Raw genomic sequence first — 25960 nt, 5'->3', positions numbered from 1 at the left:
TCAGCATTTTCCCCTTGCCAGTTGTGGCAGTCTGGGAATCATATTTTCTTTTGTTGCCACAGCAATTTATGTTTGTGCTCGCAATTAGAAATCTGTGTTCTGACAACATGCAACTCGACCATGCAACTGCAAGCCATGTAAGTTGCACGTTGCACATGGCCCCTTGATGCACTCAACACTCTGTGTGCCCCAACCATCTGGGCATAATTCTTAATGTTTTGCTTTCAATTTGCTGGGACTACTTAGGCAGCTCTTCCGATGGCCAAACTAATTTGCATATACGTACGACAAGGGCCACAGATGGAAACTTACTTGCCGAACTGCAGCTCCAAATAAAACAAATGCCACAATTCTGCCAAGGCTCCAAGGATGGGGAAATCTTGCATCGATTACCAAGGACCTCAACTGGACCGCAGGTGGTGTAAATTCGATTGGTAGTAGTAGGCTCTTGAGTCATCTTTGGGTTTTCTGTTTGTTTCTTGGGTCCAGCTTATTCGATTGTCAAGTTGACTTGATGGCTTGTGTAAACAAGACAATCGTTTATACTATAATTAAATGAATGGCAAGTTAAGAATGCTGTCTTGAATATTTTAAAGAATATTTAATTTAAAACCAAGGCCAATTACTTGTTCTCTATACTAAAACCAAGTTTTAAACCCTTTCGCCAAGTTTCGAGAGCAATCCCGTTGAAATCAATGTTAAATAAATTATGTACAACTATTTAGCAATAAATTAATCTTCATAAATCACAAATCAACAACAGGGACGACAACCTGGCGACTGTCAGGTGAATGGATAGATGGGACGAGCAGGAGCAGTAGCGGCGTTCCATGAACTACATTAAATTAGAAACGAGGAGGCGTCGTCAAGATTCCGTATAATGACAAAAGCAATTAATTTTGCGTGTGCCTGTGCCCGGGCAGCTGCCAAGGTGTTCCACAGGAGTGAAGGATCAACCCTTTGCCGCCCAAGCCCAAGCCCCCGATTACGTTCACAAATCGCTACAAGGCCCACCCACCCACTCTCCAAACCCCCTGGACAGACAATCAAAATTCCGCAGGATGTAGCAGCACCCCATTCGAAAGCTTTGCAATTAATTATGCGAATCTGACGAATCTTCTTCCCAGGCGGGGCCAACTCTTCGACTTGGCTCACACAGATACGCACGCACACATGGAGATGAGATGCTGTTTGCCAGTTTGCCTGTTTGCCTGTTTGCCGTCAACTGGCTGGCACCATGATTTACATGGCTATGGCTGCCTTCGCCGGCTGAATGTTTCCAAATGGAAGGGGATATACATGTCTGCGCCTGTGGTAACCAAATGGAGGATGGGGTGGGCTTGGGTGTGAAGTAAATGCAAATTTAAAGGCGTGAATAAGCCAGCGGCAAACGGAGGAACTCTAATTGTAGACAACCCCCGTAATTATCCGCTATGGAAAAGCCATTAATGGTATTAGAGGGATTTCGGTGCGGCTTATGGGCCAAAGGTGTTACGATTCGGATATCCTTGACATTAATGGAGGGCAAGTGTATGGAAATTGACTTAGCAGGAGGTTTTAAATGGTATATATGTTCAATATTATTCAGTATTTAGCATAAACGAGATTATTTTATAGGAGTAATGCATGTTACTTAGCTAGCTCAGCTTTATTTATAATTTTTTTGCTCTGTTTTATTTTTCGGTCTAAATCCCCCCACCTCAGCTCATCCAACTTTATGGCCGTTTCACAGGCTGGGAAATATAAACACTTGAGGATATGGCAGTGAAACTGGATTCAGTTGAAAGAGAGTTGGCTAAATGGGCCACCCCATCCCGCTGCTAATTTGGCGTGGAGGAACCCAAAATTGTGTTTTGGACCCACTTAATGGTTTGTTTTCGGTTGACAACTTTTCGTCTGGTTGCTGCAGCCTTTTGGAGAGCACTTTCCATTTGTTTGGCTTGTGGTCGGCCCATGATGAGTTGGAAATGGAGAACTCAGGGGAAAATGGAGCTAACAACTAATTTAAAGCAATTATGTAAAAAGTTTTCATTCGAGTTTCGGCAGGCGCATTCAAAGTTTTCGTCGCCACAAATGTCCGTTCGTAAATTTTAATTGAGAATAGTTTTAATTAAATTTGTCAAATTATGACGGAAAATTCAATTAGTACTTGGCCATGTTTTTTGTCAATTTCAGCTCAAATGTTATTCGTTTCTACCAATATGGAAGAGTGTGTTGGTTGTGTAAAACATTTTGTTGATCAAGCCCCTTGTTACGGAAGAATTCCCATTGCGTATGCTTCAAATCTCATTGGTATTTATGCACTTGCTCAAAAATAATAACTAATCATAATAAGAGTTGGCAAAAGAGATTCTCGGAAATGATTTCATGGGAATTTCCTCGGACTGCTTACTCCATTTTTACGACACGTGCCTGCGCACGCACTTTGATTAGGGCCAAGTCAATCTACCCCATCTGGAGTAACCCTCTATATAAGGAAATTACCACTTGTCACTGCCAGGGCCACCACCAGCTACCACCATCAACTTTCTCGGCGAAACCCACCAATATCAGATTCCAGACTGCATAAACTGGAAAAGGACTACCAAAGTACTAAAAGGACTCCGTCCACTTGACGCGTGCGGATTGTGGGAAGTCCTGCGAGTGTCAAATTTTTATGGCTCTGTTTGATTTCTGGCCGGCATAACGCCGCTAATGGAAGGCACTTGTTCAACCCGTCGCAATTAACGAGATTTCCAGCTTCGGGATATGGATCTACGAATCCTACGACAATATTTGCCAAAGGATAACATGTGTACCCGCAAGTGCAGTGTCATCCTAAATTGTGGGAAAAGTATGAAAGATACATAATGTTTTTTACTTTTTTGGGATTTTAGAGATGCACCTTTTGCAGTTGCATACATACAAGAATAGTTAACATATTGTAATCAAGAAAGTAAATACTACTTTATATTATATTTATATTATTACAATTATACAATACTGCATGTAAGTGTTAAAGGGTTTTGCCAAATGGATAAAATGATAATTTTTAAAGGCTTCAACTGCTGTCCATGCGGTCAAATGTTATTTGTAATCCTACGCGTTTGTATTTGTACTCTTCCTGGTTATATGCCAAATTGTGGCCATTTGTGCTAATAGTAAGAAGTTCATCATATAATCGCATTCACATTCAGAGCTTCAAATTTCAGAGTGTTGGCTTGCAACACTTTCGCCACAATCGCTGCCAAATCAAGTGCGGAGTTAGGGGAATAGTGATTCCGATTTCGATTCGGATTCGGATTCAGATTCAGATTCATTCTGCCATGCTACTTTGGTCTGTACTCCCCGCATTGGGCAAATGTGATTTATACGCCGCTTTATGTAAAAACGTCAGCAACAATTCCGGCAGCAGAGCACAAATTAACTCCAGCACGAAGTTGGGCCCATTCCCGGCCAGAAAGTCGAGACGTGTTCCGTAATTCAATATCCAGATGCAGTCGGAAGTAGGATTAGGGGGGGGGGGGAGGGGTGAGTCTGTGGCACAGAGGTCACATTTGGCAGCCAAGTCGGTAAGTATTCCCAGAGGATCCGAATAATTTCCTACCCTTGGCACTAAGTATTATTGTGCATTAGAGGACTAATAAACAGGTTCGCAGTTGTCCTGTCGCCGTCGAGTTCAGGACTTTCTCATTCATAGTTTGTCTGCGAGTTTATACCTTATACGTGATTTACGGCAATAACTCATCGCAGACTCGGACGAGGGCATTTTAAGCTTCTGGCTAAATCATGGGACATATAAATCAGGAATACTAAATTAATTCACTTTTCTTTCCGAGCTCTGCTTAATTAAAGCCCCCAATGTGGGCTGTGACGTATTTCAGGCAATTTGGGGCCATTTAAATTTATAATCAAAAAAAAGTTGGCTGCGATTAATGCGGCTTTTTCTAGAAGTTCAAGTGGGATATTTATTTTAAGGATTTATCATACAAAGAACTACATTCTTTTAGAAGGACGAAATGGGAGTCATTACATTTGAGGATTTTATGCTACATACAATCGATAAGTAGATTTCCCATTCTGTCATCCACTTGACCAACAATAGAAACTGCGGATTGTTGTGGGTTTTAAAGCAAATTTTACAGCCAGTGCATTAATTTCCCATGTACTTTGTTGATCTTTATTTAGCGCCGCTGAACCGCCCTAATGCCGACTTATGACACCAAAACTGTTCAATTTCCAGGACTTGCGCTTTCCTCAGCCCATCGAGGGTGCGGGAAAATGGGTGGGGTATATCAACGGGGTTACAGCCGAATTAGTCCAGTAGGATTCTGGCGCGGATCGGGGCGTTTTGTTTGCTTTTGTCAGGGCAAGACGCACTCCCTTTGCTGAACAATTGCCCAGCGGGAAGGAGCGAACAATTGAGATATTCAATTGGCAACAAGCGGCGCATGCAGGGGCTGTGCACTGAGAGAAACGGAAAGTAGTGAGCAAATTTTTAATATTTATCTCCTCCTTTGTGAATGTATCTTAAGATACAATAATGTAATGTATGTTACCAAAGTAATGTTAATTCATGCTTCTATATTTCGCATTGCCCATTTCTCGCAGTGCATATGAGCAACCACCAGGCCAATCAGCCACCCCACGATCCTGCTGAGCTAGCGATTAGTTTGGGAAGCTGCCCGATGTTGCGCATCCGTGAATTACAATTGCGGTTTCCGCGCCTGCCGGCATCAAGGGGGAGGATTCGTGTGATGCAGACTGCAGGATATAGGATACAGTGTACTGGATTCAGGACACAGGGATTGAGCACTGAGAATGAGACACCGGAAAATCACTCCAGTTGTGCGTGTTGTTGCTCTTTTGCCCGGCCTGCACTTGAAATTGTCAGCAGGTGCTCGTCGCAGGCGGGCGTTGTAACAACATTTGCAGTTATAGTGTTACACTTAGTTAGAGCTGCAGTTACGGACATCGGAGGCGGAATCAATTTAACTGCATTTGCCGATGAGTCGGTTGGCCCTGTGTGTTTGGGCCATTAATAAACATTTCGTCGTCTGTTTGTGCAATAAAAATGCAATTCCCATTAAGTGTCCACGTCCGTGGGGTGGGCATGTGTTTTGCCATCGAATTGACCAGCTGAGGCAGTTGGGGGTATTAAATGAAATGGATTTTCAGGGGCACTTCGATGGGAGGTCAATTCAATGAGGTGGGGACTTCAAGTGGGGACTTGAACACTCACATTAAATATATTTTGATTTCATGCAATAAGTGATGATGGTGGCGACACTTGATAATCAGAATATATATGCTTGATATATAATGTGGGATTATACTGAAAAGTTTCAGATGTATGTATTCTGCCTTCATTGCTTTTAATGCTCGTCGAAGAATTTTATTCCCACCTTGAGCGACCATTTTCAGTAATTTAATAACGCTTTTTCCAGAAATAAACCCCAATTAAGATCCATTGTCTTATCCGATGTTCGAGTTGCTGCTCATCCGCAACGAAGACGACCGGCATAATAATCGAGTTCGAAGATACACGAAAGGGGTGCAAAGTTGTTGAAAAGTCTTTAGTCATCGCCCCAAATGATTTTCATGTCTCGAAGCCATAATGATGGCGGCAATAAATTCGCATTAAGATCGCCTCCAGTGAATTCAATGCCACGCAGATGTTGAGGAGTGACTTTAATAAAAAAAAAAATTCACAAAACCATTTCTGATCCTGTCGGAACCGATTTTTCGTTTATTATAAGCTGGCAGTACCTTCGGCTAATTGCGTTTAATTCGTTCAAAGAACCCGCATTGTGAGTTCATAATTTTTGCTTTTTGTTTTTATGCAATCGTAAAAATGCTCGTTCAATCAATAATGTAAAGATCAGCTTCGTACTATTCGATACCATTCGCTCAACTCGTGCTTCTTGGACGGAAGTTGCTGATTTTGTGACTTTTTCAGATCGTTTAAGATTGATTGATCAATGTGTTTTACGATCACCAACAACTTTCGATGGGTCGTTTGATCTTGGGGCTTTGCTTTTGTTGCGGGCGGCATAAACGTTTGTTGATTAAATCGCAGGATGTTATCGATCATTGCATAAATTAACACAAGACTCCCTACAAATTTGTTCCTATGTGGCAGGCTTTTATTAATTTTTATATGAATATTCATAATCACTGACAACCTAATCACTTATGTACTAAAAATATCGTGGGAACTGTTTGTTTATGTATTTTGAAATAAAAATACATTTGTGCAAGGAGTAAGTCCATCCATTTATTTTGTAATAGTCTCTTCATTTTTCCAGAACAATTTCATTTTCTATTTCGTGGCTATCGCAAACAAAGCGATTTCCACGTAGCCAACCTTTTTATTTTTTATAAATTGTCATATGCAAAAAAAGCCAGAGTATGGAAAATGTAACTCACCGTTTTATTCGAGGCAGACAGAAATATTTTTTATTGATGAAATTGGTTTGGCTACAGCTGAACTCCATTTGCAAAGTAGACAATTTGCCGCTGTGCAAATTGCAGACTTGGGAATAGTCCAATCCACGGAGTTGGGGCAAACATGAGCGTATGCTCACCGTTTGCAATTTATATATATATATATATTTTTTATTGTCAAATTACGTAGAGACACAGCGCCAAGATGAAGATGGAAAATGGACCTGTATCTGTATCTGAAGCTAGCTGGAAAATGGAAAATGTGGGGTAGGTGGTTTGATGGCTTACCCTTGTCTCGTACGTGATATTTGATAGCTGCGGCTGGACACGCTGGGGAATAGAAAACAGGTTGAAGTGGGCTTCACCCACTCATGAGTTACTCAGACGAGTTTGAATATCCTTGTTTATAATTCGCATGCAAGAACGTATGATTTTTTAATCTTTCTGCTTTCGTGTTGACGTTCAGGGTTATTGAAATGTCCTCGAAGCGATTCCCTTTTCAATTTTGTTGTGAATTCGCAAAGAGGTTGGCCAACTTCCTATTGACACTTTATGCGATGTGTGCCTTTTGGTTTTCAAATTATAATAATGGTATGAATACACACTGAATGCAATCCAATCAATAAAAAATCATCTTTCACATTTGCTTAATAAATTCAATTTATTTTGAAAACATAAAAATACTTAGAATGTAGATTAATGTTTGTCTTCATAATTGTTGTTTTAATATTACATACATTAGTTTGTTGAACATTAAAATGAAAATATATATATATATATATATATTTGTTTAGCGGTTTTTACATACATACACATAATATGTATAAATAAGTTAAAAAATTTATTAATTAGACTAAATTCATTGGAATGATATAATATCAAAATAGTTTGCATAATACAGCGATTTAGTTAAAATTTCACAACTATCTAGAAGCGAAAACTTGGAACATTTTAGTTTTGCCCTCGCGCGTTCTAATTCTTTTATTTTCATATTCATTCATTGGATTTCTTCCGTTTGGATTTGGTTTTATTACATTTCACAAAAGGACGACACGCAGCACAGTTCATATCGATGGAAATTCTTAACTTGATTTTGATTTTTTAACTGACCTCCGCCCGGGTCACAGCAATACAAACTGACATACATAGGTGAAAACATGGAAACTCCTTTGCTCTGGATTACTTTGGTATGTTCGTAAGATGGCAATGTGATTACGCTTTAATGATAACTTGAGACTGACTATGGTGCTGGCTTTAATTGGTTTCGATTTTGTGAACTCTTTGCTATTTTTAGTTTTTGGCAACATTGGAAATAGTTCTTTAACTGACTGGCTTAAAATTATTTAAATTGTTTTAATCTGTTCTCTTTGGAGTTCGGTTTCAAGCGGTTGAGAAAATGCCCAGCGAAGCCTTTCACTTCCGTCTATTGCACAATGGTTGCGGTTGATTTGGATTTGGATTTTGGTTTGCCACTCCGCTTGGTTATGCCAGCAGCGATACCTTCTGGCAGTTGAGTCCCCCCATCGGTGGAGCCCCATTTGGAGCGGAGCCAACCGCATTGGCTCCCTGGCTGCCCGGTGGTCCTCCGCCCGGAACGGAACCCCCCGCCGCCGCCGCCGCCGCTGCTGCTGCACTCAGTTCCGCAGAGGCTGCCGCTGCCGCCGCCGCCGACATGAAGTCCACCTTGCCCAGGTGGACACGCAGATCCGTGTGCTGGGTCTCCTTGTGCCGGCGCAGGTCCACCTTCCGCTGGAAGGCCTTGTGGCAGAGCTTGCAGGAGAAGGGCTTGTAGCCGGTGTGCTTGCGGGAATGCGTGATCAGGTTGGAGCTCTGGCTGAAGGCCTTTCCGCACACCTGGCACTTGTGCGGTTTCTCGCCTGCAAGAGTGGAAGGATACAATACGTTAGTAGGGCTTAATCAGTGGCCAAATTGGAACTCATTCGGTTCCCGTTCAGGTGCATAGCATAATAACTAGGAAAAATAATCAATCTAAGCAGAAAAAGGTAGTATTGAACATGTTAAAATACATATGAGAAGAACCTTTAAAAATAAAATAGAAAGCATATCGAATTTGTATCTCTGCTTAGTAAATCTTTATTAAATCCCCTATTAAATAAAACTGATTTGGATATGAAATGAGTAGTGTACTAAGTACAATCTTTCAGTCTAAAGGGTATCACCTAAGTCGAGTTGTTTCTTACTGCTCTTTGCCTGAGTTTTCAACCAGTGTGCGCCATTTTAGACATTTCTGTGCTCATGGAAGCCAACCTGTTCCAATTCCTCCCCTTGGTGCACACATATCGCATCTCGAGCGTCAACCCCCCAAAAAAATGCGAATCGTCGCCAGACAGAAGCACTCTCCCCCCAACTTGGACACCAAGACACCATGTAAGTCATCTCTGCAGACCGCAGGCTGGAGCCACAACCCCCACCCCACCGATTTCCATTCTCGACTGGGGAACAGGAGTGCTGGAGTTTTTAAATTTAAACTTTTTGGTTCATCAGTGTGATGCTCTGCGGTTGGCGCCGCATTTAAAGTCGCACTTTTTCCTTGATAACACATTTTTAAAGTAATTTTGTGGGGTTCTTTTTTTTTCCTTTTAAGGGCTTCCCCCAGTTTCGCGCTTTATTCGCCATTTATTGCTCATTTTCGTGCTGTTGAATTTTTCATTAGAGATTTGGGTGGAAAGCTGCTTTCGAAATAAACGCTTTTTCTGGAGCCGGAAATGTCATGAAAATTTCGCTGAACATAATGAAATCTCAGAAATGGCAGATGAAAATGAAGAAAATATCAATTTGATTTTGAAAGCTTACAGGCAGACGTCATTAAGTCGCCAGTTGGGGGAACTTATTTAGAGTGCAGATGTCGGTGATTAATATGTTTGTACAATACATAGAAGTCTTATAATTTAATTTTTAAGACTATAAAATCCTGCCCATGTTCTCTCTCCTCGAATTCGAAGCGATTTTAATTAGAAATAGCATTAGAATGTCGTATCTTTTTCCTCTATGTTAGTTAAAACAAAAACTTTGATTATATTTAGTTTCACGTTCCACGTTTTTCTGCTGCCAACAATGCTAGAATCGCATATACGAGTAGATTTCCGTATAGTTGCCCCTTATCTATAGCCCTCTTGTTGTATGGAGATAGTGGCACAGACTTGTTGGGCTACATTTTATGTACTACACTCATACACTTACACTCCCACACATAGACACACACAAACAGATATATATATAGTATGAGATTGGGGGGACGGCAACAAAATAACGACGACAACATGCTAACTTCAGAGGACCTGACTCTGTAGCTCCCTACCGAGAATTGGGGAAAGTGTATATAAAACAAACAGAGATACGGGTACATAGCGATGGAGTGAAAGAGAGGGCGAGGCGCTGAGCGAAAGAGAAGGGCTGTGAATCCGGCGAAACGAAACGGAAGACAGCTTCGTTGTATATAATGGAATTGCAGCGACGTGATTGTGAAACATTCGACCGTAGGGATGTGCTCTGATTCAACTTTCAGTTCCCGGGGCATGAGGATTTCTTTTCCTTGAGCACCAGCATGGTTAAGTGGGCGACTGGGTGGCCAAGTTGGGTGGGTGGTGGCTGGTGGCTGGATGGAAGGACGAGCAACAGTAAAATTGAGCAGTCAGTCCGGATCCGGCTCTCAGTTGGCCTCACCGAGCATGCCTGGTGCTGGATGCAGAATCTGGAGGATGTCTTCTCTGGGGGTCCGTGGCTCGGGGCACGTTCGTGCACTATCGGCACAAATAACGTCACGTAGTCGCAGAGATTATAGAGCAGCTTTTATTATTTATCACGGCCAAAACGACCCACGAGCTCTAACGAGACCCAAAAACAAAAAAAGAAAAGTGGAGGAAACTGAGGAAATAGAAAAATCCCGTCGGCCGTCGGTAAATTAGAAGGAAAAGTGTGGAGGTTATATTCCGGTATACGAACAAATTATGTATCAGTGCAATGCCTTTTTTGCTTGCTTTTTCAACGATTTTTATTGCAGCACATTGCGGAAATACTTTTAAGTCTTGCCTGCGCCTTCCGAATGGCTTTCCTTTTAGTCTTCTAATATTTTAAGCTTTAGTTAACCCCCGTCGCTGTACTCTGAACTTGAATGCTGTCTAATTCAGCACGTTCTCAACATATTTGGTGGCTTGGCCATTTTCGTTAAGCGGTGGGAATCAAATCACGCATACGCCCTGTGGAGCGGCGGAAAAACAGAGGGAAGATTGCTTTGGTTTGATTTGGGAAATGATTTGAAACGAAGTAACAAAGGGTTCAAGAAGGTCAAAACGTGTGTGTAATGATTTAATACTTTAGTATCTAATTCGTTAGCATTTCTAACCTCTATGAAATGATAGATTTTAAATTTACCTGAATTTTAACATTCTTTAAAAGCATTCAGCTTAAATAATCGATTTTTCACCTTTAGCCCCTTAGACACACTAAAAATGAACTTTGGAATGAAAAACAAAAGTCGTGAATAAATAAAATAATCCTGAAAAGCTTTTTTCCCCTCAGTCCTTTTATAGCGCATAAATTGACGAAAACAAAAATCTGAGGCATGGAAATAAAAGCGAAACACAAAAAAAAAAAAGGGAAATTCGGTCGAAGCACGGACTAAGCATATAAAACATTTCGCCAAAAAGTAAATACGAAAATGCGAAAAAGAAACGGAACGGGAAAAAGCGAGAAAATTGCTCCGAAAAATCACATCAGATGAAAGAAGGAAAAATCTGCTGTCTGCGATGGAAACACGCCCCGACACAGGGAAGAAAATTAAGGATAAGTCGTAAGGAAAGCAAAGCGAACGGAGCGGAACTCAGGAAAAACCAAAGCGCTTGGATGGAAAATCTTCTTGAAATGTTGGGGCCAACTTGGCCACATGTGCCGTTGGCTACTGAAAGTGGAGCATTTTGGGGGAGTTCGAGTGGGTGGCACACGTCCTAAATCGAAGACGGCAAACGATAAAAATGTCTGGAATATTTCTCTTTCTCTTTTTGTATGTCTGCGGGGCCTTGTAGGGGTGCTGATTTCTCTTTCACTGATTTCACCAGACGCATCAGCGAGGAAAGTCTGCTTATTAGAGGTTATTATCCTTGCCATTTGTAAACTGATTTCCAACCGAATCGGAATCTCGCTTTTTATGCTTAATGATCCAGTGTGCTTATGCAATATATATAATGGAATCTTATGCGCTAATAAAAGCCTGATTCTTGCAAATGAATTTAAACGTAATGGCATTGATTTACTGTGCAAATAAATGGAAAAATATATACACATTTACTACTTCTTTGCCTTATTTGTTACATTATCTATCATCGATAACAAGCAAACTTACTTTTGATTAATGCTACTATTTTGTAATAGTTTTTAAGCTTATAACTTGTCGAGCAGAAACAATCGTACATTCAGCAGTTATATCAACGTTCTATTCTCTTCAAAGGATTGCAAGATTTACTGCGTGCTTTTAAACTAGAACAAATCACATTTGAGATTCGAAATTTTCACGTGGCCGTGGGTAACTTGAAATCGATGCTAGTGTGCGGCGCTGCCCCACCCAACGGTCTTTTCCCTGCCCCCGCTTACAGTTCCAATCGCCACGTTTCGCAATGGCGTTTCAGTTCCGTTCCGTTTTCGGCTTTCCGGGGGTGTGTGTGCACCTATACACCACTGCACACTGTTTCGATGTGTGCGTCTCGTATTTGTTATTCGTGTGAGTGCGCGCGTATAAAACAGAAAATCAAAATCTCTTGACTAAATTTTTCATTGGTCGGCTGTGATTTCTCAGCCCGCCTCTCTCTCACACACGCTGTCTCACTCGCTCTTCTGTCCCCGTGTGCGTCTGTGTTTGAGTGCTGGCTGAAGTATCTGTGTGCTGGCCTTCCAGTATATAGATTCTTTCGGATTCAGATTCTTATCAGCACCACTCTCTCTCGCTTACTCTCTCCCCTGCGATTTCGATTTCCGGAGAGCTAACTGGGCGCTCTTTCAGCTGTTGTCTGCTCCATTTTTTTTCGAACCCCTCCTTTCGCCCCACCACTTGTTTTCGCAAAACCAACCCCCCAGATTTTCGCTATATCTGCTTCTGCCGATGGCAACTGTAATTGCAACTGGCGACTGCGGCTTTTGGGGTGGTTCGCTCGGCGCTTTAATGGCGACGCTTCCTTCACCCCCCCCCCCCAAAGGTACCCATCCATGGAATACCCCACATCCAACTGCGCTTGTGTTTTGTATCTTTAAAGATACGCTTGTTTGGGGCTCGAATTTTGCATAAATAAACGGAAAAAGTCTGTGATTCGTGGTATTGTTCGATTTAAGTAGATGAAGTAAAATAAGTAAGAAAAAAGAAGTTATCTCTTTCCCTTTTAAAGCTATATTAAATCGTATGGAGAACCCTTCTTATATGTATATATGCACAACCGAACTGCTTACCTGTGTGGATGTAGGTGTGCTTCTTCATGTCGCTCTTCTGGTGGAACCGCTTGCCGCAGTAGTTGCAGGGATAAGGCCGCGTGTCGCTGTGGATGAGCAGGTGGGTGGACAGGGTGCTGGAGCGCTTGAAGCGCTTGCCGCACTGCTTGCACTCGAACACTTTCTCCACGTTGTGCACCGCCCTGAAATGATGAGAAGGGATGGGTTTTGGTTTTGGGGTATTACGAGCGTTGGCCGTAATTAAGGTCCGGTAAGTCCCCAAAGGCGGAAGTGGACGTGTTTTAACTACAGCCACAAAGGCAAACATTTGGTCAGGCTGAAATCCAGCCATTTTGGCTAAATTAAGTAATGCAAAGTGTCCCAGGCAGGAAGACCACTCGTTACACTCGGAAAAATAGTTAAACACACTGGTTTAAAGTTAATTAAATAAACGAATTTGCTATTGCAAAAGTAATTTCAATTTAAATAGTTTTAAAAGATCTTTAAAAAAACTTCAAACTATCTGATCTTATTATATACAAAAATATAAACACAAATCAAAAATTCAATTAACCAATTTTTCTGAGTGTTGTTTTGCAGTGGCCCCCACAGATCCCGATACCCCGCTCCCCCTGCGGTGGCATGCCACACATACCTGTGCTGGCTGAGGCTGACCTCGTGCCCGAAGGTCTTGTTGCAGAGCTCGCAGGCGTAGGGCTTCTTGCCGTGGTGCGTCCGGCGGGAGTGGACCTCGAGGCCGTGTGGCGTGGAGAACATCTTCTCGCACTTCATGCACGAGTACAGGTCGCTGAATTGGTGCAGGCCCGGCCACTTGGCGGCCATGTGATGGAAGTGGTGCAGGTGTGGCGAGTGGGGCAGGCCCAGATGACCGCCATTGGGTGGCACGCCCACACCGACGCCAACGCCCACGCCGACGGCAGCCGCCGCAGCTGCTGCCGCCGCCGCTGCTGCCGAGGAATTGTTCTGTCCGGCGGATTGGAGCGGCACCATCAGACTGCGCAGACGGAAGAGATTTTCCTGCGAATCCGGATGGTAGCTGCGGAAACACATTTAATTGAGGCGAGTTAATTAAAATGGGTACCGAGTTGGCATGGCCATGAAGGTGGGAAATGAAGCTAATTTAATGAATTGAATGAATTTCTGTTTAAAAATGGGTTTATTTCTAGCCCTTTAGTATCAGAACTATATATTTAATAGCATTATTTAGTTAACTTACCCTGCTGCCAATCCGGATTGCTGTTGTTGCTGTTGCTGCTGCTGCTGCTGTCCTTGGTGGAAGGCGACGGCGGCGAAGAAGGGCAGGGCGGGCGAGAAGAGCGGTCGCTGGAACATGGCCGCATCGTAGTTGGGCGGATAACCCTGGCGCATCGCCTCCAGCGGATTGAATGGCATGGCCAGACCGCTGGATGTCAGATGACCCAGTGGCGGACTGCGTGGCGTCCGTCGCTGTGGAGGCGGTTCGTCTCGCCGCAGCAGCGCGGAAACGGAGAAGAGATCCGACTTCTTGGATCCTATGCTACGACCGCCACCATTGGCGGTGATTAGGAGCTCGGAGGCGGAGGCTGAGGCGCCGCTGGGCGAGCTGATGCGCGGACTGCCGGGCGGCGAGTCCACCTCCAGTTCCACGGATGAGCTGCTCGAGTGCGAGCGGGAGCGGGAATGGGAGCGGGAACGTGATCGCGATCTCGAGCGTGAGTGCAGAGAACGGTGCGAGTGGTTCGAATCCGCATCCTCCATGTCGATTTGCGATGAGCAGGGACTGCGGGATCTCGACCTGGAGCGGGATCGCGATTGGCGGCGCAGCTTTTCGCTGGCGCTGATAAAGGCTGGCTTGGGGCGCTGGGCAAGATGCGACTGTTGGTGGTGCTGCTGGTGCATCTGCTGATTTTTGCTCAGCATCGAGATTGAGTTGTTGTTGTCCTCCAGAGGAGTCGGCGGCTTAAGGCCAACGGCCGCCGCCATCGCCGTTAGTTGTTCAGTCTTGACCAGTCTGCTTATGCTAAATGCTAGCGAGGCATCTGTAATATAACATTTAAATTTATTATAATACGTTATAAAGTCGAATATTCTTAGCACTATATATATATATGTATATATAGACTAGCCCTCTTCATTTGACACAAGATCGCTTAGTGAAATCAGAGCAAATCGTTTGCCATATCATCAATCACTCACTGGCAAAAAAAAAAAAACTGGAAAGGGAATCCACCTGTGCAGCCTCATAGACCAGAGTTTTCTCGTATGTGTGCCAGTTGGCAGCGTATCGAATTTCAAATGTAATTATTTTCGTATTCAATCGCCTAATCCACCTTACATGACCATTAATTCACCCTAATCAACGAATCCTTCCCCTCTCACGAACCGCTTTCCGCATTTGACATCAGCGCGTCATCATGCGGCGTCGTCACCCCGAAATCCTTGGCCAGCGATGATGGCCACGGACACAGATACAAATCCGTGTGTGCGGATGCGGCGCCGGCGCTCAGGGTTGAACTCGGCACGCCCCTGGACAGGAGCAGCCACCCGACAAAGGTTTCGCAATCAAGTTCTTGTGAGGCTATTAAAAACATTATATTTAACTGTAATCAAGCGGGCTTTTACCTAAATATTTTTGAAATTTAGAATTGTTATTTCTTAAAGCCTACACTTCATATAATTAATAATCGAATTTCATTTTCGACTTCAAAGTTACGGATGTTTATTAATATCAGTTAATATTTCACGAATACTATATTTTAAATATCCCCATCTAAATAAAAGAATGTATATTGGAACGATTGCCTTATAGTCTCGATTCCTCAGCAGTCAATACTATGGAAATGGAAATCATAACTTTTGCCTGGTGCACAGCCCAAAATACACATCCTCGGAGTCTATCGCCTGTCGAAATGAAATAATAATAATGTGCGTTTAAATAGAACATCTGTTCGGTCCACACTCGGCTAAATGGAGCATGACAAAACAGAAAACACACAGCGGGCCGGGGAAATGGGATTCGCTCGGATTCGGAGTCGGAATGAGTATCGTTGGACTGGGAACTGGGAAATGGTAACTCCGGCGACATTTCGCGTGTGCAAATTGACGCAGGCGCAAAAGGCAGGGATTGCAGCAGGGGAGCAAAAGGGGTAATGGTACACATAGCTCACTCCATATGCCGGATTCGTGTATATGCCGTGTGCCAGGCAAGTGAAAACCGCGACGGGCCTGAGGCGAATCGAATGAATGAATGAATCCGCATCGCTACAAAAGAATAACAATTTGACAACATTCTAATTCGCCACGCAGATAAAAGTAACTGCCGAGGAGGCGGCGGGATGGGGGGGGGGGGGGTGGTAGGCGGAAAATTGCGTGGGCGGGACTTTGATTCCGGGCCATAGTCCGGAGTCAGTGAGGCGGCAAAACGCAAAGCCAAGCAAATATAAACAAAACCCACGCACTAAACGCAGCCAGGGAAATTCGTACGCAGTACACACGCATCCATCAGATACTCAGATACAAATGGGGGGTGGCTCGGCCTGCTGCTTCGCTTCTTTGCTTTTCCTGCCAGAGTGTCAAGTGTTTTTATTGCCCTGCTGCTGCTGCTGCTGTTGTTGCGGCAATTCTCGCCGTTGTTATTTTTGTTCGAACTTGGGTCTTGGGATTTTGGTTTTTGCTCCTAAGTGCTTTTGAATATGGAAAATGGCCCATAATCCAGTACCTGGCCAAGATTCGTTTGATCATCACTACATCGGCTTGGACTTAATTCACTAACAATTATTAGGGGAGATTTCAATTACATAGAAACTGGAATCTGCTCATAATAGCTAAATGTATACTTATGCCTGGCCATTTTTCATACCACCCTTCCCGCCAAAAATCTAAATTTTAATCATTGACATTATGGCAAATGTGTCCCGGGCCAACCCTTCCCTTCTAATTATGTACGCAATCGTCCCGAGAGCCTTGCCACCAGCCAAAAACCCAATTCGAATCGAATGGCAGGGGAAAAGGGGGCGATGGCAGTTCAGGCCCACACAATAATATATATGGAAAATAAAATTGGAAGCGTTTAACGTTCGCTGCTGACTAGTGGGCCAAAAGCAACCCCAAGGACCAGTATTACAACCAGGATAAGGAGAGCCACGACAAGTGGCTCCTGGTGGCGCACGTAGAGCGACTTGTTTAAACGATAATAATGAGCTTAAGCATGTGCCCGATGTCGCTCCAGGGTGGCGATTCCTCCTCGAGTCCTGGCGAGTCCTGGTGTGTCCTTCGGCTGCTGGAGGCTGGCAAAGTGGCATCAACGACCCCTCGACGGTCGGCAGCAAAGTCATAAATTTGTGCACATTAGACATAGACATAGCCCTCGTCCACCCCAAACAACCAGGACACCCAGGATACACGGAACACCCAACCCCCTAACACCCAATATCATGCAGCCCTTCGGCCTCTGACGTTCATCTGTTTTTATCCGCCCGGGAGCAATATTCACGCACTCCACGCACTTGTTCGCATAAAAAGGACGAAGGTAAAATAATTATTCGACACTGCATGGTAATTGAAATCATTGTTATCCTGCGCCCTGTTTACTGTCTACCCCGCCCACACGGATGATTATTGTTTTGGGGCGATTTGCAGCCATTACAATTTGGTTTGGGTTTACGCTTTGCCGGAGGGCAGCTGGTGCTCCTACCGGAGGTGTTAATTTCTGGAATTTCAATTATAATTACTCGCGAACTACCGAAATTTGAGGGGGGGGGGGTGTGGATTGTTATAAAAATTGTTTAGTAAACATTTTGGAAATACTTGGTTCTTTATGTTAAGCGAGCAATTCTACGCATATAATTTTAATTAAGAAACATCATCATTTATGTAATTATAGGACGTCAGGATTTGGCTTATGCAAATCTTGAGTCCTACGAAAACCAAAAACGTTGATTACACTACCTCCTAATCAGTGAGACTTTCTATGGATTTTGACATATAGATTTTGTATTAAAATTCAGGGCATGTGCCGCTAATTTGGCTTTCAAACATATTCTCATTTTGGCCGTAATTTATAACACCTCTTGTGGCCACAAAATCAGTTGGTTCGGGCGCCGGAGTGGAGTCCAAGTGTTTTATATTTCGCAGGTATCGATTCGATTAAATCGAGGGCGGAGTACTGGACAACAGTAGTCGGGGGTCTGGCCGGTCGTAATATTATAAAAAACAAATTCCGCTTTCGGCAAATATGAAAGTGGAAATGGCGAAAAATAAAAACAGCACAGTATAAATAATAAAGAGCCACGGCGATATGGCCAGAAGAGGGCCATAAACTGTGAACGGTTAGATAGATTAGGCCATGATTTGGTCTGTTCGCTGGCATGCCTGGCGAATGTGTGTGCATGATTTACGGATTGAGTTGAGATTTCGATTTCGACTTGGGTTGTTCGGATTTCGATTTGGATTTCCATTTGGATTTCGATTGGGATTCCGATTGGGATTTCGATTTGGATTCCGATTGGGTTTCCGATTTGGATTTGGATCGCCCACCCCAGCGATAGCATATCAGTTGGTGGGAGAGCAGACCTCTCAGAGCTCTTTAGTCCGCATAAGCTCCACTCGTTGAGTGGCATTAGATGGGGATTGCGTATCCAAACACTCAACAGTTGGCCAAATGTGTGTATACCAGTTATCAGCCATCAGCCATCGGCCATCAGCTATCAGCTGTATTGGTCTGTCGCTCCGTCGGCAGCGTTGCTTTGAAGCCCCTACGCGAATGTCGCCAATTGCAATTATATTATTTATTTTTACACTGCAAATCAATCAGAGGTGTTCACCCCACATGCCTGCTACTCCCCCCCCACCAAAACAGAATGGCTGTGCCCCAAACCCCTGCTCCGTATATTGCACCCTTTTCCCAGCTGCTTATCGCTGGGCAATAAATCAGGAGGCTATCTAAACTTTAGACTACAATTTTTTACCTTTTTCCTTTCGCTGATAAATTTCATTTAATTGCTTGTCCCGGCCAGCCGACGGTTTTCACTTTTCATCCAGCAGTTTTTAAGGAAAACCTAAAGAACCCATTACTTAGGTGTAGTCACTACAATTTCTAGATGCCTAAACTGTTTTTAAAATTAGACTGTGATCGAGTCGATGAGTCGGTGTGATTTCTGCGTCCAAAGGTTCATGTGACGCCCATTGTCCGGAGTACAAATGTGGGTGATATCATTATTGCAGTCTGCGGAGCGCTTTATTGTTATTATAAGCCGATATCTACTCTGGTAGCTTTTATGATGGTACAAATTCAGTATCGAAAATCGCAGTTCTTCATACTATCAGCGATGTGAATCGATCGGGGCCCCTACATATAATTTCAATATTCAAACATCGGACGTGACAAATGCCAAATGCCGAATGCCAAATGGGATAGGGTTGGGCTGCGTTTGAGCTCCTTCTCCAGCGCGCTGGAAATTGATTTTTCTTTGTCAAACACTCGGTCGTTGGGATGATAAACCGAACTGGACGGGAATCGAGGGCATAAATAACGTAGCAACAAAACAAAAAAAAAAAAGTCGGACACAAATCGAGGAAGGGAACTGAACCCTGGTAGTATGTACATACTTTCTTAATGTTGCACGAACTGCGTCTGCGGTTGGCTCTTGTTTACTTATCGGTCGGTCGCTCGCTTATTTTATGATACTTTTACTCTTTCGATTTTACAACTGGCCACAGAGGATACTGACATGTTTAGATGTCGTTATGTATTTACCTCGGATCGTAAATCATAACGCGTGTGCGTTGTGTGTGTAGGTAGTTAGCTATACCTCACCCATCGAGCTGTCTATTTTGTATCTTGCAGATACTCGATGTGTGGATTTGGCGTTTCTTTATTTGGCCGATTGGCTGATTTGGTTTTTGGATATCTTTATAGATTTACAATGCCCAATTTTCGTCTACTTGTGAGAAGTTGATGTATATATGACAGGCGATGAGTTGCCAATGATTACGACGTGTGTCGTAAACATTTCATAAATATTGCTCTGATTTTCGTTGCGACAATTTGTTATTGATCAATACAGTACTTTGCGATTGAACTCGTGAGAGGGATGTGTGAAATCGAATTGTGAATGCACTGAAAATTATTAGGAAAGTATGTGCTATAGCGAGTTTTACTCCCCAAAACCTTAGAGCAACCTTTCACAACTTCGCCACATATATCTTCAAATAGATATTTTCCCTTTTTTTGTAAGAAATACTACCAATGTTACTCTATTCTAGCATTTTAGCCACTTTCACAATGCTCACACCATTTAATTTATAGTTATAGTTATAATATAATAGTGTAGTTATTTATAGTTACAAGTTTTTCAATATTTCTTGCAGATAAGCCGAACTCATAGCGATTGTTGGAGTTTTATTTATTCCATGTGATATGCCAATTGCCTTTTTAATTGTTCAATCGTTTGGTGTGATTGAAAACGGCTTAACATTATTAAATTTATATCGGCTTGTACGCGGAGTCATATATAATATAAGAAGCCCGATAGTCGCTGCAAATAAATCAAAAATTCTATGCTCATTTGGGGGGGCGGCGGACAATTGGTCGTCGTCGTTGGGAATGAATCAATGCTGCTCTGAGATCTGCGCTCAAGTAATTTGAGTACTGGCTGCCATTTAACCCATGATCCCTTTGACTATTAGTCGGCTTTTTAGTCTGGGTACGAGCAATTTTCATAATTTAACTTAATTCGTGACTCACAAGTGCCGGTGTCAAAGTTCTATTTTATTTCAGTCGACGCATTAGAGTCGCAGGCATCATTAATTGAGTCATACGGCGGTGGCAAATGACAAAAATTAAGATCATCCACTCGTGGGTGTGTGGTTGGTTGGCTAATGGGAAATCGAGACAATATTTCAGACTGACCTTTCGGGGCAAGGTTGTGTCTCAATGGTTGAAAAGATAAGTGGTACACAGCAAGCTACTCTATTCTATACGAGGTTAAGCTATTAATTACTGACTTTAAAATGCTGCACAGAGAAGGAGCAAGAAATTCTAAGATTCCACATAACATTGCAATAACTGATGCCTACTTTCAGGATACAATATCATCTCCTTTTAATCCATTAAATTCAAAGGCTTAAACTGCAGTGCCATACAGATTTTCACAAAGTTTACGTCCTTCAACAGGAGGGGCCAATCAGTCACCAAAGAGCCCTGCGAACTTTCGCCACATCAACCAATATATATTGTCCCACCAAAAACCGAGAAAATATTCCAACAAACAAAGCGAAATTCATTTTCTCTAGAGAAAGAATAAGGTTGGAAAAGAGGGGGGGGGGGAAGTCGGGGTGCTTGTCGCGGCAAACGGAATTGAAAATTCAGTGTGCGAGTGTGTGTTTGCGTGCGTCTGTGTGTGTGTGTGTCTGGTGTGTGTGTCTGCTTTTCCGCATATCCATGTCTGTGCTGGAAGCGGTGGAGAGCTAAAAACATATCCGTTGGATACATGTAATGCCGGTAAATGAAATCCGCTTGTCGCTGCCCTGTGTGTGTTGATTCTGTATCTGTGTGTGTGTGTGAGTGGGGAAATATGGGAGGGAAGATAGACTGAGAGAGGGGAGATACACTCACACACACATGACGGTCAGTGCTGACAGCTTGGCTGGAAAAGTCCGAATCTACTTAAAGTTTGGAAAAAGGAGACACAGCTGTCTGCATCTAGCTAGTGAAAGATTAAAACAAAATTGGTTCATACTGAAATCCATTTTATAAGGAATTTAATTTCTTAAAGTCCTTTTAAAGCCAAATTGTTCGGTTCATTTCGGACAACACTGAAGCTTGTGGATCCCGTGCGAACGCTCATTCATTCATTCAATGCCCATATTTGAAATTCAACAGCGATGGCGATGACAACGCCGTCTGCACACAGATACACAAGCACACTTGTGTGTGTGGATGTATCTGGACTGGACTGGACTGAACTGTGTATCTACAAGTTTGTTCGATGGTTTGCCGTTCGCAGCCGTATCTGTATCTGTGTATCTGTGGTCCAGCTATGGATTTTTCAATCCCCGATATCCATTTTTCCGCCCCAATGTCCGCACAGAAGATTTGCCCATTAAGCGTCGCGCTCACTCACACACACACACACACACACACACACACAAACGGAATAATGAATATCCCGGCCAGCTCCTGCTGCCCCCGAACAATTTTTGCTTTCCACGCTTTCCCACCGTACTTGGGCTTTTTTCCAATTAAACCGACACCGTGCAGCCTTTGGGCTTTCACTCGGACATGGCCAGTGTGTGATATTTTAAAATCACACATTATTCAAATAAATTTTTAAAAATTCCTACATTGCCCGCTGACCAGCCTTTGGGGGATTTGTAGCCACTCGCCGCGGATTGGAGTCTCACCGTTTCTGTTTCGGTTTCTGTGTTGTTGATTTCAGTCCCTTTTGTTTTCATTTTTTTTTTTAATTAACTCGGGGCATATGAAATGTGGTGGGAGTGTGATTGGGTTTATGCCAATCTGTTCGCAGGCTGCACAAAAATTTAATTTGATAAATGTTGATACTCAGAAATGCGCTGAATATCATTCACTGCATTTTTTTTTAACGATCTATTGATTTACTAATATTTAAATAGAGTAAATTCTTCAGAAATCTCTGAGAAACTTGGTCAGATTTAATTTTAAGGAATTATTTTATTTAAATATTAAAATCTATATTTGATGAATTTTTCTAGCAAAATTTTGAAATATTTACGAGACTACTTAATTTTTTAGAAATACAAAATGATAACTTTCTAAATGGAATAAATAATATGCAATTGGAATATGCATCTATATTTATATGTGGAAGGCTTTTTTTGAAATACGAAGTAATTAATTATTGATACAATTTATAGTGATTGTATAAATAAATTGCCACAGGTTTGCCACTGAATTTCAATAAATATAAATCATCACATATAAAAATGAGCAATCAACCACATTCAAAAGTGAATTATTTGGAGACAATGAACTTGATACGATTTATGCACTTAACAAAATTTTACAGAACTCAATTTCACTTAGTGACAAGAACTAAAATCCCAATTGCTGACGGATTTTCAAAGCTTTTACGATTGAGCATGCAAATATAGTGAGTGATTCCGGCTTACCGTCGGAGTTTCGCTTCTTGGGCAGCACCGCTTTGAAGGCGGACATAGGCGCGTACTCGTGCGGCGACGTGGAGGCCGGCGGCATCTGTGGCTGCGGGTGATTCGGATTGGGATTGGGATTCTGTGCCGGCTGCTGCTGGTGGTGGCCCAAGGCCGCGTCCGCGGACATCTGTATGCGCTGGTGAAGCAGCTGGGTGGGCGAGGGTATCGTGGCCATGGCCGTCAGCGCGCTGAGATCGCGCACCTGCAGCGGAACGGTGGCGGCGGCGGAGGAGGAGGCGGAATTGGAGGCCGACGAGGATTGCTGGCTGGTGAGGAAGGGTCCGGGAAAGTCAGACGCGATGGCTGGCTTAAAGTTGCCCAGGCTGTAGTCGAGGGGCAGGTGGTGTTGGTGGGCGGGCGGTGCGGCCGGATGCAGCAGATGCTGACCGGAAGTGGCTTGCATTTTGGCCACGTCCATAACGGTTTTATCACTGATTCAATAAGTTTTTTTTTTCTATATGTTTATCTTTGGATTAGCTTAGGCTTTTATCAGCTGGCTTTGGTTCTTTTGATTTGGCACTGAAACTGTTTGGTTTTTACGCGACGGCATGCGAATGCGGTTACGGTGGCGTATACGCAACGTGGCTACCGGAAGGAAGTGTCACAGATTTAGGGCTTTAATGCTGCTGCTGCTGCTCTGACTGCTGATGCTGCTGCTACTGGGCGCATAACTGCTGGCTTCGGCGTCATCGAGCGGACTGAAGCACCGTAAAAACCTAATCACGGATCCGTGGAACGCTGACGCCGGCGCCCGACCGAGAGTGAATCTCTGCTGCCGAGCTTGGAAAACTCTGCTGGCGCCGCAGCTGCTGCTGCTTCTGGCGCTGCTGCTGCTGCTGCGGCTGCTGCTGCTCCTGCACTTGACTTTTAGCCAGGGATTCGGAGTGCGGCCAAGTGCCATATGCTGTGTATGCCAAGTGTTGCGATTTTCGCCTAGATTTGGCAGCGACGTCGACGCTGGCAGCGACGTCAGCGAGAGAACGGCTCTCGTTGTATATACGATTCGATGTGAATGCCCGCTCGGATGCGGATTGCTGCTGCTCCGATTTTACCGCTGTCAGCGAGCGTCTGCAGGCGACTGACGAGCGGAGCGGCAATCGAGTTTCCACTCAGCGGAAACGCTATCACCACCACCACTGCGTTGCGGCGATGCGAGTGCGAGCGAGACGACGGCTGGTTCCAATTGGAACGGCGGAATAATGTCCAAGTGGAATCGGAACAGCAACCACCATTTGCCATTCTCGTGGCCACGCCCCCTTTCCAGCTGGCCATGGTTAATCTGGATTTTTGGTAGCTTGTTGTTGGTATTTTTAGTGCGCATACCGCTTTGATTCGTTCAAATCAATGCCACCGCCGAACAATGGTGGCAAGTGGGTGATGGTGGGAGTTGGTTAGCGAAGTGGATGGGTGTTGGGTGGTGTGCGTGTGCTGGGCGCGTGTTTGCTGGCCTTTGGTTTGGTAATACCTGCTCTGCTTTTGGGGGCGGGCTCTCTGGATTTTCTGCGATTTTCTATCTTCTTTTTCTTTTCTTTGTAGATCAGCTCAAACCGCCATCGATTTGGTAATCGCTGTTGTCTCTGGCGTTTGAAGTGCGCCGCGCCATTTAATTTCAAGTGGTTCGTGGCACCTCGGCAAACACTAATGTCGCATTCCTCGCACTTGACTATCCCCCAATCGCCTTTGCCTTTGGCAGCTCTGACTTGGCACTTGCGATTGGTTTTTGCGCCATTAACTTCAAATGCTTTCTGCCTCGGCGAACGGTGGCTAAGTGATTTCCTGGGGGCCAAAGTTGGTTGCCACTTCGCATGGCTGTTTGATTTTATTCAGCCAAAGGGCTTTTCACCTCTTATTGTTTGCCATTTAGTTATGGCTTCAAGTGTGTAATTTCATTATCTATGCTGGGAAATTGGTTTTCATACTACTCAGCAGATACGTGACTAGAAGTAACAACAGAGAAGATTTAGATGATCTCCTTCGGGAACTATTATTAAAACAATACATTTTTAATTGTGCCAACCTTTTTAAAGGAATATATAAGCCAAATCTACCAAATGTTGAATCAAAAGTACACAATATAGGGATAGTCTTTAAGTTTAAAGCAGATGCATTTCTTAGCAGAAATTAGAATATTTTCAGTTTGAAATTCCAACAGAAAATTCTGAAAAAAAGCAGAAGCTGGTGGTTCCCCAATAGCTTCTTAATTTTGGGGGGACAACTTTGGAACAAAGCTTTCTGTGAACCATAAATTAGACAATTTTGACAGGCATCTAATTTTTTTAAAAACTCATGCATTTAATTGCGACATTAAAAGCACAACTCGGAAAACAAATGCACAATGGTGGTGGGGGATCTTTAAATGCCTTGAAAATAAAAAAAAAAAAATCGTCTGGTTGAGGCGCACATGTCGTTGGGCGCCCCTCGAAATTATGACAAATATTTACAAAACACAAAGAGCTAATGTTCCCATTTCATCGGTCGCATAAATAAGTGTTATGAGCTCCCGTTTGTCCCTCCAGTCTTCGCCACAGATTTGAATATCTTTCTGGGCGTCCCAGATCCCAGCTACGGATTATTGGTGTCACTCGGTTTTGGCATCGTTCCTCCAACACATGGCAACGATTTAAAGAATTACACACCAAATTTAGTGCGTCGAGGATGGAGTGTGAACAAGTGGAGTGCTCTTCGCTCCGATTCCCATCGGATTGGTAGAGATCCCATTCCCTATCTGCTCTACTTCCAATTAGAGAAGCGTCTACAAATCTGACTGATATGCAGAGGAGATTGACGTGCGTCCATTAAAATGCGACGGAATTTGCTAGTCGAGCAAAATGAAGAATGAAGGGAGTGTCAGCAATTAGGAACATCTATTTCACTATAAACTTTAAATAACACTATAAGTTAAACAAATCCT

General features: G+C 43.4%; 1 protein-coding gene across 2 annotated transcripts; it reads right to left on the bottom strand.

Annotated features, from left to right (window-relative positions):
* Positions 1-7071: 7071 nt before the first annotated feature.
* On the bottom strand, positions 7072-24133 carry sens-2 (senseless-2). Of its 2 annotated transcripts, none has more exons than NM_001298763.1 (5): positions 23008-24133; positions 14096-14897; positions 13514-13915; positions 12880-13061; positions 7072-8303 (listed from the first exon to the last, which is right to left on the bottom strand). In NM_001298763.1, the coding sequence occupies exons 1-5, from the start codon at positions 23465-23467 to the stop codon at positions 7909-7911; spliced, it is 2241 nt and encodes a 746-aa protein (NP_001285692.1). In that variant the 5' UTR covers positions 23468-24133; the 3' UTR covers positions 7072-7908. The 2 variants fall into 2 exon arrangements, with proteins under 2 accessions (NP_001285692.1, NP_723223.1); NM_164716.2 differs by having other exon boundaries at positions 23008-23750.
* Positions 24134-25960: the final 1827 nt, after the last annotated feature.

This window comes from Drosophila melanogaster, chromosome 2L (assembly GCF_000001215.4).
Source record: "Drosophila melanogaster chromosome 2L".
Classification (NCBI taxonomy): Eukaryota; Metazoa; Arthropoda; class Insecta; order Diptera; family Drosophilidae; genus Drosophila; species Drosophila melanogaster.
The sequence above is the reverse complement of the archived record's forward strand: the minus strand, read 5'-3'. Positions and strand labels throughout refer to the sequence as shown.

Excerpts from the sequence above, each read along its gene's own strand:
- sens-2 (NM_001298763.1), bottom strand. The coding sequence starts at position 23,467 with ATGGACGTGGCCAAAATGCAAGCCACTTCCGGTCAGCATCTGCTGCAT. Across the intron at positions 14,898-23,007 it reads CAAGAAGCGAAACTCCGACG|ATGCCTCGCTAGCATTTAGC; the intron begins GTAAGCCGGAAT and ends GTTATATTACAG. Across the intron at positions 13,062-13,513 it reads GTCAGCCTCAGCCAGCACAG|GGCGGTGCACAACGTGGAGA; the intron begins GTATGTGTGGCA and ends TCATCATTTCAG.